This window comes from Miniopterus schreibersii (assembly GCF_964146895.1).
Source record: "Miniopterus schreibersii genome assembly, chromosome: 11".
Classification (NCBI taxonomy): Eukaryota; Metazoa; Chordata; class Mammalia; order Chiroptera; family Miniopteridae; genus Miniopterus; species Miniopterus schreibersii.
In genome coordinates, this window is record NC_138111.1 from 3,558,105 (window position 1) to 3,574,478 (window position 16,374).

At 55.9% G+C, this 16,374-nt stretch overlaps 1 protein-coding gene across 1 annotated transcript in view; it reads left to right on the forward strand.

Moving 5' to 3' along the window:
* CFAP77 (cilia and flagella associated protein 77) overlaps positions 1 to 16,374 on the forward strand; it is a 93,520-nt gene that overhangs the window by 44,146 nt on the left and 33,000 nt on the right. Inside the window, exons 2-3 of the mRNA XM_081152306.1 lie at positions 6,504 to 6,603; positions 7,044 to 7,269. Of these exons, the coding sequence (XP_081008432.1) occupies positions 6,504 to 6,603; positions 7,044 to 7,269 (326 nt within the window). The remainder of the gene's footprint in view (positions 1 to 6,503; positions 6,604 to 7,043; positions 7,270 to 16,374) is intronic.

Sequence of the window (16,374 nt, forward strand, 5' to 3'; positions counted from 1 at the left end):
GGACCGCCGGCTGGCAGGACTTTTTATAAGAACCTTCCAGGCCCTCTGCTTAGAGCTTCCCCTGCACTGTGAACTGTTCCAATAACCCTATGAGCTGGGCCCTCTCATTATGCCTGTTTTACAGGTAAGGAAACTGAGGCTCAGAGGCCAAGCAACTTGTTCAAGGTCACACAGAGTTAAGGAGCCAGAATTCCAACTCAGGCAGAGGGGCCCCAAGTCATGTTGTTAAGCTCTAAACTGTAAAGTCCCAACCATGTGCCCAGTGATTTCTGTTGGGATTTGGAAGGTGACAGGTGCAGGCTGGCCACCGCAGCTCAGCGCCTAATCACACCCGGCTGGGACTGAGTGCACCCAGCTGCAAGCAAGCACCCAGGCTGGCCCCCCTCGTCTGTACCTAGGAGCAGAATGTTGAGGCCTGGCTGGGATTCAACCCCACGCAGTGGGTAACCCACCAGGCAGAGGTGACAGTGGACTGCACAGCACTACACCGAGTGATCTCGGTCTGCTAGGGGATTCGCTTTGTCCCCCCATCTTCAGAGAACAGCCAGTCATCCCCATTACACCTCCATTTATTTCCTGGGTACCCAGCCTGTGTCCATCTCAGCCATGAACCTAAGAGGGGGTTGTTTTCCACATTTTATCAGTGAGAAACTTGGGGTGCAGGTAGGCTGAGTAACTAGGCCGAGGCCACACAGGTGGAACAGGAGAGCAGGTGTGACCCTGACGTTCAGATTTGAGGGCCATGAGGATAATCGGGAGTCACCCCTCACCACCTCCCTGTATCGGAGGCACCACCTCTTTTAGGGGCGTCTGATTTTGCCCTGAAGTTTCTGGGAGTTCATTCCCCAGGACAATGGGCTGCCCTCCTAAGAGTGGCCTGGGCCAGCTCATAATCATAGATGTCACCCAGCCCGGTTTTTATTGCTTTTGTTTTTGTTTTTTAATCCAAATCACGGTGATTGTTTCTCCCAGCCTCTCACGTTTGCCTTTTTCAAAACGCAGCACGTTTCCCCCCCATCCACCTAAACCTGCTGCTGAGTTACCGGCCCCCAGAGGCCGGGGGCTCAGAGCGATGCATCCGCGCACCGCGTGGCTCGCCGCCTTCTCCGAGTGTAATCAAACATCAAGCTAAGTAGCAAATAAATCTCTCGATCTCATAAGCTGCACAGCGAGATCATGTAAATGCAAATGAAGGACCTGGTTTCAAGCTGTCGAGGGGGAGGGGAAGGAACGCCGGGGGCCCTGTCACCGTGACCGCCTCCCGCGGCAAGGGCCATACATCAGCTACTATACGGCGGGCGGCAGGCGATAGGGTCCAGGCAGCACGGAGGGAGCCCCGGGCGGACCAGGAGCAGCCCAGGCCCGTGAGAGCCCAGAGAGGGCCGAGTGGAGTGGGGGGCAGGCACCGTGGGGCTGGAACGCTGTCCCCCGGCCAGCTCCCCTTGGCCTGAGCTGGAGAGCTGTTCTAGTCACACCTACAACGACCGCAGTGGCAGAAACCGCTGTTCCCTGAGCACGCATCTGGGCCAGACCCCGCTAAACGCTCTATGTGGCCTGCCGAGGTTTCACGGTCCAGAAACGGGACAAGGCAAGTTAAGTGACTTGCCCAAGGTCACCTGGGAAGTGGGAGAGCTGGGACTCAGTCCTGCGTGACATTCACATGCTGGCTTCCCTATCGTCCCGTTTGGGGGGGGGGGGGCCTCCCCAGCACCTCTTCCCACCTGCGGCACAACCTCAGCCCCATTATAAATTTGCAGCAGAGTTATAATGACAGAGAAGAGCCTTAACTCTGACCCTTGGCAGGAATACATAGCATAGAAACAAACCTACAAGGCAGCTCTGCCCTTTGACTGCTTTAATTATCAGAGGAAACCCCACCCCCTCAGCAAAGGCCCCTGTCTCTAACCGCAGGCCCTCGCAGTCGGTCGGCCTGCGTGTTTCCTTCCAGTATTTTTTTCAATGAATTATTTTTCTCACGGCCGCAATAACAGTCTATGTAAAATTTAAATCCTGCTGCGCTTCTTTTCACTTGACATTATTTTATTTGCCTTTGATCACACGTGGATGTGGTCTCCTCATGTGTGGCTTAGTATCGTTCCGTGGTGTTCAACTGCCACTCACACACGGCCCGAGGCTCAGAGAGCCCGGCTTCTGAGACGATGCGCGCCCTTTGGTGCATAATGCACCTTATTTCACGTGGTTGTTTATCTGAGGCTCTCATTATGGAAATAAATAAATATCCTCTATGCTAATCATGATCACAATTTGCATTTATATTGTGCTTTTCATTCGAGGATCTTAAGTTGTTTTACAATAATGAACTACCCCTCCGCGAGCGCAACGGTCTGTGTGTGCATATGCATGGGCCGGGGAGCGTACACGGATATTTATTTAATAACTACCAGGCCGTAACCGTGGGATTTCACGTAACTACGCTTTAATAGGATGCAGGAAAGTGAGCGGAGGCTTTTCAACTGTCGAACAAACACTCATTTACTTTAGACGCTGGGCTGGGGGTTAATGAGCGATGGTCTGCGCGGCTGCCAGGAGGTGGGAGTCATTCCTGCGTGGAGCAGCTCCTTACGTCGAAGGCAGGTCTGGAACGCAGGCATCGAGCCCCCAGGCAGAAAACCAGCACTTTGGGGGTGACCACCAGCCTGTCTGTCCAGGGGGAGATCCAGTTCAGACCATCCGAGAATCAGAGCCACCTGGTTTCGCCCATTCCTGCCTCTTCTGGTTAACATTGTTTTACAGTATATTGAGTGGAAAATAATTAGATTTGAGTTGCAAGACCCGGTCATTTGCTTTGAAGTTGTCCCAGGAAAATGGGCCTTGGCAGGCTTCCAGGGCCAGGGGCCTTCCTTCCTGGGCCTCAGGTGACTTCAGACGAGAGGCAGCAGCCGTCGGGAAACACCACCTGTGCTGGTCCCTGGAAAGCCCCAGCGGTCCTCACGCCGGCGACAGGCTGCTCCGAGGGGACTTCCGGGCCGGGGGCTGGTTCCCAGTGCTGATTTCCGGGGCCTGGTCCTTCAGGTTGGGGGGTGGAGGGAGCTTTGGTGCAGAAGGAGCCCAGAGAATCCCAGGACCCCTGGGACAGGAACAGCGATGGTTTTAATTAGAGCTGAGCGATGAGAACTCAGGCAGAGAGGGATGACATCTTAATGAGGTTTAATGAAGCTGTCTGCTGATGGGGACAGCTGTCACCCAGAGCCGTATTCCAGCCAAGCCACGTTGTGACAGAGGAAGCTCGGAGAAAGGCACAGTTTGAAAGCTGCAGGGGAGGGTGGGGTGGTCAGAACCGAAGCTGGGACTCTTCTCCAAGTTCGCCTCTTGATTCTAACACCTCGATGACAAGGGACTAGGCCAGTGGGTCACATCTGAGCAGCTTAGCTGTTTCTCAATCCCCGTGGCACAAAGCTAAGGTGTGCCCCTCAAAAGACGGCGAGGATTTTGCTTGAGGTGCCTTAGAATTCAGCCACAAATATGAGAAACACAGGAGGGCTTGCATCTGAGGGCGGACAGGGCTTCACCGGTCCCCTCCCTTTCTGGGCCTCCACTTGCCCATCTGTCCCATGGCGACAATGTGGCCTCCCTTACGGAGTCGTCGTGAGGGGCTGCTGCGGGGCGAGCGCCGAGCTACGATGTCCGAGAGCCGAGTCTAACCCCAGCTCTTTATTTACCCCCTGGATGGCTTGGAGCAAGCGAGGACCTCTCTAAGTTTCAGTTTTCCCATCTGTAAAGTGGAAAAACTACCTCCCTGTGGGGTTGGCAGAGCGTTCAGGGAGACGCACGAAAAGCTCCCAGGACACAGTGCTCAGTAAGGGGCATAGCCCTGCGTGCGGGCCTCTCTGACTGCACACTGTGTGTGAGCAGCACCGTGTGGCTGCCTACAGGTCTCTCACTCCCGCTGGTGGAGCGTGTTTCTCGGCCTCGGCACTGCTGGCTTGGGGCCAGATCACTCGTTGTTGGGGTGGGGCTGTCTTGTGTATTGTGCGACGCTTAGCAGCCCCCCCGGGCCTCCACCCCCAGAGGGAGGGTAGTGCTCCCTCCTAAGCTGAGACAACGCAAAATGTCTCCAGACAGAACTAAATGTACTCGGGGGTGGGGGGCAAAAGCCCCCCCAGTTGTGAACCACTGCTATAGAGTATTCTATGGAATAAATAAGTCACAACTTTTTCCCCCCACCTAGGATGGCATTTAGGGTTGTTTCCGGTACTTGGCTATCACGTATTGAGGTGCTATGAGCATTCTCAGACATATCTTTGGGTGAACTTGGGCACTCATTTCTGTGGGGGATCCAGGTTGGCGTATGTTTAGCTTTAGTAGATACGGCGCAACAGTTTTCCTGTACAGTGGTCACACCAGCTTAGACGCCCACCAAGTTCCAGGAGCTCTGAGTTTCTACTTTGCATTTCCCACCTTAACCTATGGGTCTTGGCTACTCGGGCATCCTCTTAACGAAGTGCCAATCCTGCTCATTTCTCTACAGGATTGGCTGCCTTTTTCTTATTGATTTGTAGCAGCTCTTTATATATGATGGATAAGAGTCTTTTGTCAGATGCATGTATTGCAAATATCTCGTCTCACTCTGTGGACTCACAAGTTTTTAGAGCTAGAGGCAATCTGTTCAGTTGTCCTTTTTGCAAGAAGATGAATTTCACGAGAGCAGGGCCTATACATCTACTTTGCTCACCTTCAAACTCTGGGCACAGGGCTTAGTGCCGAACAGGTAGGAAATAAATATTCGTGGAGTAAAAAAATGAGTGAACCCCCCACTGGGATGATCTTTGCAGCCGAAGGCTTCATTGTGCATTGGAAGTTGTTGATTCCCAGAAAAAGAGTGTGGAGAGTAAGACTCCCGCCTCTTCCCACCCCTTCTGCCCACCCAGAGTGGCAGCCAGCTCCTGAGCCTGTCTGTCATTCTCCTGCCAGCTGGAAGTCTGCCCACCTGCACCTGCCCAGAGGGAGGGAGGCCTCTCCCAGAGAAGTCACATTTTAATTAACTTCCCCGGCAGTCATCAGAGAGGCCAGATCATTTTCATAAACAAATGAGAAGCCAGAGCTTTGTCTGCAGCTCAGAGCGAGTCGTGTGGAAGGAATTCAAACAAACGCCCAAGCATCCGCCTGGAACTCAGAACCCGGGCCCTCGAAGGTCAGGGCCTGGGCTTTGAGACGGGAAGGAAGAGGGAGGAAACCACCCAGGCTCTGTGCAGAAAAGAACAAGCAGAATCTCCATGTGGGCCTTTCGTTCATTCATTCACCCTCCTGTTTATTAGCATCTCCTCTATGCTGAGCCCTGGAAAAAGAGGGGTGAAAATAAAGACCAACGGGGGGGGCCGATGGGGAGTCTCTGTCCCTTCTGCTCAATTTTGCTGTGAACCTAAAACTGTTCTAAAAAAAAAAAAAAAAGTCTATTTTTTTTAAAAAAAGAAGTTTTTAAATTAACCTTAAACAAATAAAGACTGAACTCACAGTCTACCTGGGGAGACAGGCATTAAACTGATCCTCACGCAATTAATGACTTAATTACACTACTTTGTAATTTTTTGTTGTTGTTGTTAATCCTCAACTGAAGATTGTTTTTCCATTGCTTTTTCGGAGAGGGTGTAAAGGAAGGAGGGAGAGAGAGACATCGATGTGAGGGAGACACACACCCCGCCTCCCACACACACCCCGGCCGAGGGCGGGGATCTAACCCGAGACACGGTGCTCTAACCACTGAGCCGCTCTGGCCAGGGCGACTTTGTCATTTTTAATGGCTTTACTGCGACATAATTCATACACCGTACAATTCACTCATTTTTTAAAAATTGCTTTTAGAGAGAGAGGAAGGGGGAGAGAGAGAGAAAAACAGCAACATCCATGTGAGAGAGAGACATCAAGTTGCCTCCCATAAGCGCCCGGCTGGGGACAATGGCTCCGCCTCTCGGGGCTCAGTCTCCCTACTTGTAAAACAGGGGAATTAATGTGGCTGGGAACACAGAGCATGGTCTTTCCTACAAACCCCTCCTGGGGGCTCAGGAGGAGCTCACCGGAGACCCGGAGAGTGAGAACAGTTGTCCAGCGGCCAAGGGTGACGGCGGGGCTTGTCGCCGAGTAGGGATGCAGAGCTAGGGAGGAAAGATGCCCGTCCTGGTCGCGGCTCCGGGGCCCTTGGGCGCATCCGCGTGGGTGAGTGGCCTCCAGCGGGAGCCAGCAGGCCGTGGCCGGCCACAAGGGCAGCTGCTGGAGCAGGGACTGCGCTGTCCCCTCCCACCCGACCGCCGGCCACCGCCCTGCTTTCCAGGCTGGCTCCTCAGCACAGTGCCCCCGTCAGCCTCATGCCCATCCGAACTTCAGCGCCTCTCAAGAAGGGCCCTGTCGTCCACGCCCCGCGGGCCCCAAGGTTGCCCACGGGGCCGGGGGCCAAGCGGGCACCCGGTGGCTCCCCGTTGCTAAGTTTACGGCAGAGCAGCTGGTGCGCGCTCCACTCCTCACCTTCGCTCCCTGTGCTTCCCCGACAGGCTGAGCTCGGGAAGCCCCGGGAAAGAAGCTGCAGCCTCCCCGGAATTGATTTTAATTACGGACTCTACATCCGGGGGCTGGACGGAGGGGTCCCCGAAGGTGAGGCAGCAGCTCGGAGCTGGGGCTCTCGCCCGCCCCGCGGCCCCCCCGGTGGAAACCCGGCCTGGGCTTGGCCGGGGTGGGGAGGGCTGTGCGGTCCCGGGGAACGCGTGGGGAAGCGGAGGGAGCTCGGCCTGCGCGGAGCCTTGGCCCAGGCCGGAGACCCCCTGTGCTGTGCCGGTTAAGCTGGGGGCCCAGGGTGGGCTCGGGACCGGCCCTCTGATCGCCCAAAGGGGTTCAGGGCCAGGCAAACCCAGCTCCGGGAAGGGTGCTGGGCGGCCCTCTGGAATCCTGGGAGTCCTGACGCCCCCTTTCCAGGGAGCCACGCGGGGTCCCCAGGCTAACGAGAAGGAACAGGACCCGGGCCCCGTTCCTTAGAGGCGCGAAGGGCTTTACTTCCCGGGCTGACCTCCGCGCGGCCTGTCTCTGCCTGTCCTCAGCCATCAGCCACTGGCACGTGTTCAAGCAGCAGCCCACCTGTGCCCAGGAGCTGACCCGGAACTACATCGCCATGAACCGCGGGGCGGTGAAGACAGGCCTGGTGACGGCGCGGGAGAACCTGCTCTACCGGCAGGTCAACGACGTCCGCGTCAGCAACAAGGACGAGCGGCGCCTCCGGGACCCGCCCTCCCTGCCTCCAAATATGACCTTTGGGATCCGCGCACGGTAAGGTGGCGGCACCCCGGGCTCCATTCCTCACCCGGGGTGCTCAGCGGCGGCCGGGTTAAGGACTAATGTGGGAGCGAGACTCGCCCCCGGGGAGCGGCAAGCGACAGGCCCGGCCGGTCAGTGTCCTTCACACCTGGTCACAGTGACCGGGTCAGAGGCCGCGACGTCCTGTCACGGTAGAATGGGGGTCTGGCCGGTTTTGCTCAGTGGCTAGAGGCCGGCCCCCGGGCTGGAGAGTCCTGGGTCCGATTCCGGCCAAGGGCGGGCACCTCGGTTGGTGGCTTGATGGATGAGCGCGTGCAGGAGGCAACCAATCATGTTTCCCTCTCACCCCCCCTCCACTCTCTCTGAAAAGCAATGGAAAAAGTATCCTCAGGTGAGAATTGAAAAAAAAAAAAAATTAGAATGTGGCTGCATGTCATCAACTCAAACTGCCTTGATTTTTTTTAAGGGAAATTCATTGGCTCCCATGATTGAAAAGCCCAGGGGGAGAGCTTCAGGCACAGCTGGATCTGGGCAATGGGGTGATACCAGCCTTTGTGGTTCTCTCCGCGTCCCAGTTCGTGCTCCAGCCTCTGACAAGCTTCTCCGCCCTGTGACAGAGGGGCCAGGGTCAGTCCCATCCTGTCGTCTCAGTGACCCCAGTGGGAAGGGCGTAGGAACCACAAAGGCCTTGAGGTCGAGAAGCCCGACCCTGAACGAGCCCCGGTGCGTAGCGTTTGTGAAATACACGGACGGGCCGGCCCGGGTCACATCCACGCCGCAGCGGGTGTCGGAATTTCCTTTCTAAAGCCCGACAAGGTTGCGCTGTGCGTCCCGAGCACCTGCTGTCTATCCGTCTCTCTGCTGACAGGCACCCGGGTGGCTCCCGCCTTTTGGCCCCTGCGCACGGTGCTGCCGGGACCTGGGTGAGCAGGTATCTGTTCGAGCCCCTGCTTTCGGTCCTTTGGGCACATGCCCAGACATGGAGTCGCCGGCTCCCGTGGGAATCCTAAGCTTAACTCTTTGAGGAGCCTCCCTGCTGGTTTCCGAGGCACGTGCCGCCGACCCTTCGGACGCCTTTCCCTCTGCCTTTCTTGCCATCCTACCCGCCCACACCTTCTGTTCTTCCATTTCACCAGCATCATCTCTTCGGCTCTCCTACCCGCCCCGGCCTCGCGTCTCTCTCGCCGGAGATGCACTTCCATCCGCCAGCCCCCAGGCCCAGAATCTGACCTAGGGACGGCTGGGAAAGTCACTTCTGGGCTGGAGTAACTAATCGTCTGTACACTGCCCCACCTCAGCCCCTCCGACACCAGGCATCTCCCCGGGCTCCCCCGCCCCATCCACCTGCCACCCTCAGCACGTGTACGCCCTCCTTGCCTTTTTCTCACAGGCTGCCTGGAGCACAGAGGGACACAGTCCTCGCTGGGCACCAGATCGCTAGACTTGTCCACGCAGGTCACCAGCGTCTCAAGGACAGCCTGGTGTCCAGGAGGAGCCCTGGCCAAGTCAGCCTGGGGTGCCAGTCCCAGCTCTGTCCCAAACTCTCTTTCCTTCCAGAATTCCATTTTCTCTTCCATAAATAGGACGTTATAGAGTAACCGGGCATCCTAGGTCTCTCGGGTGAGTTTTGTCCCTACGTCAATTTAGTTTCATTGTCATTAAAACCCTGTGCAGGAGGTAGGCAGGGCTACAGCCGGCCCGGGCAGGGAGGGAAGATACGGACATCAGCGGTCACCTGGTTCAAAGCCCTTATTTAAAACAGGAAACTAGAAGCTCAGAGAGGTAAAGAGACTTTCCCAAGGCCACAGAGCAAGCTGTGACCAGACAAGAGCCAGACCTGGAGCCAGGCCGGCGGACTCCCTGTCCAGTGCTCTTTCTTCCATGCCTTGCCTCCTTGGGACTGAGGTACAGCATCGACACCCACAGTTTCCAGGCCTGGGACTCCGTTTTTCTATATACAATGGCAAAGCTTACATCATCTGGGCTCAGAAAGGACATCCATTATCATCTGGCTTTCAATATAAAAATCTTAAATTGCTATCAAACTAAGTGGCCACAATTCCAGGGACAGGACATGATGCAGAGCTGCATGCATCTCCCTTGATGGCAAATGGGCTTTGCATATGCAAATTGAATGGATTTTAAAATGGTATTTAATGACAATTTCCGTAGCAGACGTTAACATTAATTGCACAGAAATGAAAATGCTGCATTAGGTTGCTGTTAGCAGCAAATATCATGGCCATAAAGGTTTATCTTGATCAACGGCAGCCCTTTTCGATGTGACAGAGCAGCTCAGCAAATTGCAAGCAAAAGGGCTTTTATGGAACAAAAATACCCCCCAAAGCAGGCCCAAATCAGCATCAATTTCGCTTTATTTCTTCGTAAATGGAGGTTAAATGGCTGCCGGAAAAGCTTTTACTGAGCCGCCTAACCTGCCCGCACACGCCCCTGGGCCTCACAGCATCAGGAGGAGCGGCTCAGGACTCACCCCCCCCTAATGGGGCTATTACTTTCAAGTTATGGGGCCGAGCGCTCCCTAATGATCACCTTTCACAAGCCACGGTCGTATTTATTTTTTTACTTTAAAAGCATGTTTAAAACCAAATCTGATCACACTCAACTACCCGAGGAGTGGTTGGGGTAATTTGGTCCAATCAATAAATAAAGAAACAAGCGGGCACCATCTATTCACAACCGCATACATTTTAAAAAATAAAGTCCCACCTTAGACTAAATGCAGGAACAGCTCCGGGAAGCTTGGGGGTGGCAGGGAGCTCAGGGGCTGTAACTGACCAGGCTACTCCCCCCTCCATCCCCCAATACCCAATCCCCTTGCCCTTTGTCTACTTTACGGTGGACAAAACAAACAGATGGGTGGGGCCTCACACCTCCCTCCCCCGCCGCTCGCCTCTCCGCACCAGATGGGATCCGGGCCTGAGCTGACGATTAGTCAATCCCTTCCCTTCCAGTGAGCCCATTTGGTTCCCAGTCCACACCAGTGGCTTACAGATTGTTACTAATTCGGAAAGGTACACGTCCACCCGCCAGGCTCTGAGGCTAAGAGGCAGCGGAGACCGAGCTCTTGTCTGGAAAAGGGGCGCCAAGTAGGCAGGTCAATCCACACAGATGTCTGTTTGTCCCAGGCGGTAATTAAAAAAAAAAATTTTTTTTTTTGAATGAGTTGCCACATTTAAAAAGTCAGATTTCATATAAACACTTGGATTTCCCGGTTCTCTTAAGAAGTCAGAAGCCCAGGCCACCTGGGTGGGCACCCCTGCCTGGGCCGGGGCAGAGAGGCAGCCCCCCTCTGGGCGGAATCCATGGGTGCTCTTCTGTCTACCCAGCCCCCACCCAGCCTGGCTCTTTCCCTGCCATCACCTGCCTGGACCCCCCTGCGCTGAGTTTGCAGCCACGGGTACACGCCGGTCATCACGGTCCCTCAGCCACTGCTGCCTCGCTCCGTCTTCCACTCGCGGCGGGGGCCTCACGGAAGCTGCCGTGACTCCGCTCACACAGCGCGGGCATTCTGCGCGCAATTGCTAACCCTAAGATCGCTCCTCTCGGGCAGGTATCCTTCCTCGCCTGTCACAGGCCAGGACGGGGGCCGGGGCCTAGCGGAGGCTGCACAGAGCCTCTAGCATCATGCCTCCAGCGTTAGGCAGCCGGGAGAAGCCCACGCACTCTCACGCCGCCCGGCACTGTCCGACCTCAGATTCAAGTCAGGGGGAAATTTTAAATTTTCATCATCACGTGTAAGGCCATAACCCAGCTCTCAGAACACGCTGCGACCCAAGGTTGATAAACAGATATGTCCGGAGGCCAGAAATGTAACTATTAAAGAGGCACTTAATTATTGATGCGTTTTAATAAGTGTTTGCAAAGGCTCACACGTCCCCGGCGCATCTTAATTGTTACTGCTCCTAATTGGCCCAGCATTGTCCGTGGTGATGAGTCAGGGACGGCGGGGGTGGGCGGCAGCTGGCTCTCCTGGCAGATTTTGGACGCCACCGCCCTGCCCGGAGCCTCATGCCACAGGCAAGGCAAGGATGCTACCAGGAGGATCCATCACTCAGTCAGTGAGCAAACAGCCCCCTGCGTGTCAGTGTCTGACGCGGGCCAGATGGAAGGTGTAGACCCCGCTTTGAACTAATCATTGCAACTATGTATTATTGTTACTATTACCTGTCAGACACGGAGCTGAGCACGGCATCCTCTCCTTAAATCACCGCACAGCCCAGCGAGCGTGAGCTTGAAACTCTTGCATCCCCACCTTACAGAAGAAGAGACAGAGGGTCCGAGAGGTGAAGCCATTTGCCCCCGGCTGCTCTGCATCCGGATGGGGATTGGTCTGATCCGATCTGATCCGATCTGCTCTGCCTGCCTAACAGACACAAGGAGGGGGGGACACAGGTCGAGACGCTACCTAAGTTTTTTTCTGCACTACAGGGGAGCCGAGATAGAATATCCCGACACTGCGCAAGGCCATCCAGTCTGGATTTTTCTGGAAGCTTTAAACTTAATTTGAACATATTGAAGAAGCCCAATGAGCTTCCTTTTTGATGTGTCACTTCCCTTCGCCTTCACCTTCAGTGGCTCCCCGCTTCCCAATGAACTCCTTGATGGGGCACCCAGGAACCCCATGACGCTGGATGCTCCGGGCCTGCTTCCGCTCGCCCCAGCGGCCCGGCGACGACCCAGTGCCCTGGTGGAGGGGCCTCAGGGCATGTTTGCTGAATGAGTGCAGGGACCAAGGCTGCCCTGGAATCCGAATGCGAAGCCAGCAGCAGCGAGCAACTTCCATTAGAATACTTAGTTCACCCCCCCCCATCAGTCTAGTCAGACCCTCCAATCGGGGTGCAGAAGGCGCTCAGACCACAGGAAAACAAGGGACACGGGAAAGGTAGGGCGGCTGCCAGCCCACCCTCCCGCCTGCGCCCTGCTCGCCCAGCTATCAGACGCATCACAGCCTGACGGTGACAAATGTGAAGGGTGGAGGAATTCTACAGGCTGTTAAAAAATGTTTGCTGCCTGACAGGTTTTTTTGAATCTCTCTGCCAAGCTGATTTATTTTACAAATTTACAGTGGGCCCATCCATCACTCTGGGTTATTTTGTGTCTCCCAGAGCCGACGGCCAAAATCCAAGCCGCCCACCCAAACTCCTATAAAAGAATAACAAGCCCCTTCCCAGGCACCTGTCCCGGGGTCGGGGACTGTTTCTGGGTGGGGAGACGCCGCTCACTGGTGGCCTGAGCCCCGGCTGAACGAAACCAGGCCGACCACAAGGGGGAGCATGTGGACCCCGCAAAGGCCCCTCGCTGGGCCTGAAACGTACAGGCCGCCGGCAAAGGCGCCCCCAGCCCCCCGCGCTCTACACCGACAGCAACTATAGTTAAATATGCCGGTCCCCGACTTACGCTGGCCGCACTTAACGATTTCTCTACATTACAAGGGCACAAAAGCAATACCCCGTTCAGTAGAAACCGTGCTCTGACTTCTGAATTGTGGTCTTTTCCTGTGATACCGGGCAGGCAGTGATCACGGAGGTAAACAAATAATACTCTGCCGTGTAGGGTTAAGTGCATTTTCCACTTAAGGTATTTTCAACGGATGATGGCTGTATCGGGACCCAGCCCCATCGTAAGCCGAGGAGCGCCCGCAGTTCTCTGCTTCACGCCCGTCTTTCCCACCGGACACCCACGCCCTGGAGGGCAGGGACACCGCTGTGTCGTGGTGCACAGCAGGCACTCAGTACATATTTGTTGGGGAGAAATGTGGTCCAGGGCCTTTTAAGGCTCTGAGGCAGAGCTATGGAAAGTGAAGAGACAGTCCCTTTGAAACCCAGAGAGGAGATGGCACGGCCAGGAGTCTTGTGTCATTTAACACTCTGCTGTGTCCCCCTATAGCTGACATTATGATCAGCATCATGGAGATGCCACCTCAAAGACTGAATGTGTCCTTTGGCCAAATTAATAGAGGTAGCAAGTCCAGAACAAGGGAGGTGACCTTCCTACTCAAGTCTGCTGCTTAAGTCACACTTCTGGCATCAAATTAAAAAAAAAAGTCAGACATTGTACATTCAGGGAAGGTCCACAAACAGGAGAGGGGAGACATCAGGGTAGAGGATGGGTTGGGGGGAGGGAGACCACTTGGTACAAGGAACATGACAGAAAATGAGGTCTTCCTAGCTGAGTGAGAAAAGACGCAGACAGCCCTCAACTCTCCGAGGCCCTGCTATGAGGACCATGAAGGGGCTTTTTTTCTCAGGGGCTTCAAAGACAAAACAAGGACCAGTGTGTGTGCTTTGGGGGGCAACCCTCGTGGCTAACATTTGCAGAGCCCTTGCTAGGCATCATCTCATTAAATCCTCACACCTCTATCAACTAGGGACAATTACCCCCTTTTTATAGATGGGGAAGCTGAGGCTCAGAGAATCACTTGCCTGAGGCCACACGGCCAGTCGGTGACAGAGCCAGGATTCCAGCCATGTCTCCTTCCGGGGCTGCTGTCCACATGCCCAGGCTGCACATTTCCAGAAGCAGAGCCAGGCCCCGGGAAAGGGAGTCATTTCTCAACCCGAACCCGGTCCACGACGGAGCGGGCCTCCTGTCACCGGGCGAGTCCTCAGCAGCGGGATGGCATCTACAATGACAGTCACAGTGATCAGCAGCCAGTGCTGATGAGCACATGGTGTGGGCCAGGCTCTCCACAGAGTAACCCGGAACTCCCATTTAACCATGGGGAAACTGAGGCACAGGCAGGTTATGCCCCTTAGCAAGAGGTCACAGGTGGAAACGCAGAGACTCAGGTCCAGGCAGTTCACTCCAGGACCTTGGCACTCAGTGGCCAGAGCAGATTCTCACAGGAGGTGGAGGTATCAGCTGACACCCCAGACCCACGCATCACTGCCCGGCTGGGCCTGGGACACCCCAAACTGGGTCCAACAGAGACCTGTCTCCTCAGACCCAGCTGCTTCCAGGGGCCGGATCTGGAGGGCGCTTGTTAAAAGAAGCCCAGGCAGAGACGAGCAGCTGGGGACAGGTGTGGCCTGAGGGCCGCAGCCTCCCCCCTTCCCTGCCTGCAGCCCAGGCGCCCTGGGACCCCTCCCAGCTCCCCAGCTCCCCGGCTCCGGCTCGCTCCTGCCCCCAGCGAAGCTTTGTTGCCTGAGGCAGGGAGGAGCCATTTTTCATGTTAGGCTTGCTTCCTTCACGCTCCTGCGCCCAGACAGAGATTTATTCCCGGCCCGGGCCGAGGCCCTGGGAGCAGGGGAGCTGGGAGGCGCTGATGGCCCCGTAATGGATAGGCCCGCTGCTCCCCAGGGCCGGCCCGCGCGGGCCCCACCATCCATCAGGAGCTGCGGGTGCCGGGTCGGCGCTAACGAGCCCCAGCCGCTCCCCTCCCGCTCCCCTCGGGCCTCCCAGCCCAGCACGGGCTCCGCTCGCCTCTGAATTTCCCGGGGCTGGGCCCCGCCGCCCCCTCCTCACCTGCACAGCCTGTCTCCACAGAGGGGCCGCTGGGGTGCGGCTGGTTCTGCCCCTCCGGGGACACGGTAGCTCCTGTGACACGGGACACAGAGGAGCTGGTGCTGCTGGAGCCAGCCAGGCGCCCGGGCACCGCGTGAAGAGCAGGCCTGGAGCGGGACCCACCACCCAGGTCCTGCCGCCACACCCACCGGCCAGAGAGCAGAAGAGTCCCGCTCAGGAGCAGGCCCTGCCGCCCGAACCGGCGCCCGGCGCTAGTAACGACTCCAGCTTCCGTCTCTCCAGCTCCCGTGGGGCAAGTCGCGGAGCTCCAGTCACACCTGCTCGCGGGACCCGCAACACGGCCCTCTAGGCAGCAAGTCTCTCATCCCCATTTTACAGATGGGGAAACCGAGGCCCAGAGACGTTGTCCACAACCACATGGCCACATTTCTTCTCTCCATCTATGCTGCGTGTTCATCTAGTGCCCACCGGTGCTGGGCATTATGCCAGGTGTTTGGGATACAGAGAGGAAATAAGACACAAAGTGAAACAGGCAGCAAATGGAAAAAACGCCGGAGAGGGCGGGAGAGAGGGCGCAGAGAGACTTTGTTTACTGCTGCATCCCTGGCCCCGGAATACAGTAGGTGCTCAATAAATGCATGTGGCCTGACTGCTTGAGGAAGAATAGAGAACTTGATTGCAATCCATCCCCAATGTTGGAAACAGACAAAACTCTAATGCCAAGCACATGGGATGACCAGCTCTTTCCAGGGCACGGGCTTTAGGGTGCTGAGCTTCAGCTGTTTGTTTCCTGGGGCCTCTGTAACAAATTATCACAAACTGTGTGGCTTTAAGACCACAGAAATTCATTCTCTCATTGCGTGAACCCCAGAAGTCCCAAATCCAGGTGTCACGGGGCCACACTCCGTCCAAAGGCTCTAGGGGAGAACCATGCCTGCCTGTTCCGTTTCTGGCACCTCCTGGCACTCCTTGGCTTATGGCCGCATCACTCCCATCGCTGCTCTGTGGCCACGTGGCCTCTCCTCTCCTGCCTCTTATTAGGACACTTCTCATTGGGTTTAGGGCTCACCCAGATCATCCAGGGTGATCCGGCCTCAAGGCCCTTAAGTTAATCACATCTCCTACAAGCCCTTTTCCAAGGAAGGTCACATTCACAGGTTCTGGGTGTTAGGAAGAGGGCATATCTTTTTTTTGGGGGGGGCACCCACCAATTCACCCCACTGCAATCACCAAAGCATCTTAACACAAACTCAGGAAGCCCTGCATTTTAGGAACCACTCAGTGTTGCAAAAACTATCTTTAGAATTATTATGTTACAATGGCTGCCCCGGGTCCTTGTTACGTGATGCCCACCATATTTTCGTGAAGAAAAGGAGAGTGGTGTGCAACCAGTCGCGTGGTGATCGGCGAGGGGCTGACGGGTGTGAGCGCTTTCCCCAGGAGCAGTGTTGCGATCCTCTCTTCTGTGTTTCAGGTCCAGAAGCTCCGTAACGAGGTCCCTGAACCCACCACTCGGGTTTGCTTCAGATCCTTTTCTGTAAAATTATTGAAGAGATAAAATATAACAAACACAGCCTGAAGCCCCTCCCCCCCAGCCCCGCACCCTTCCCTCTGCTCCTGGGGCCCATCCCG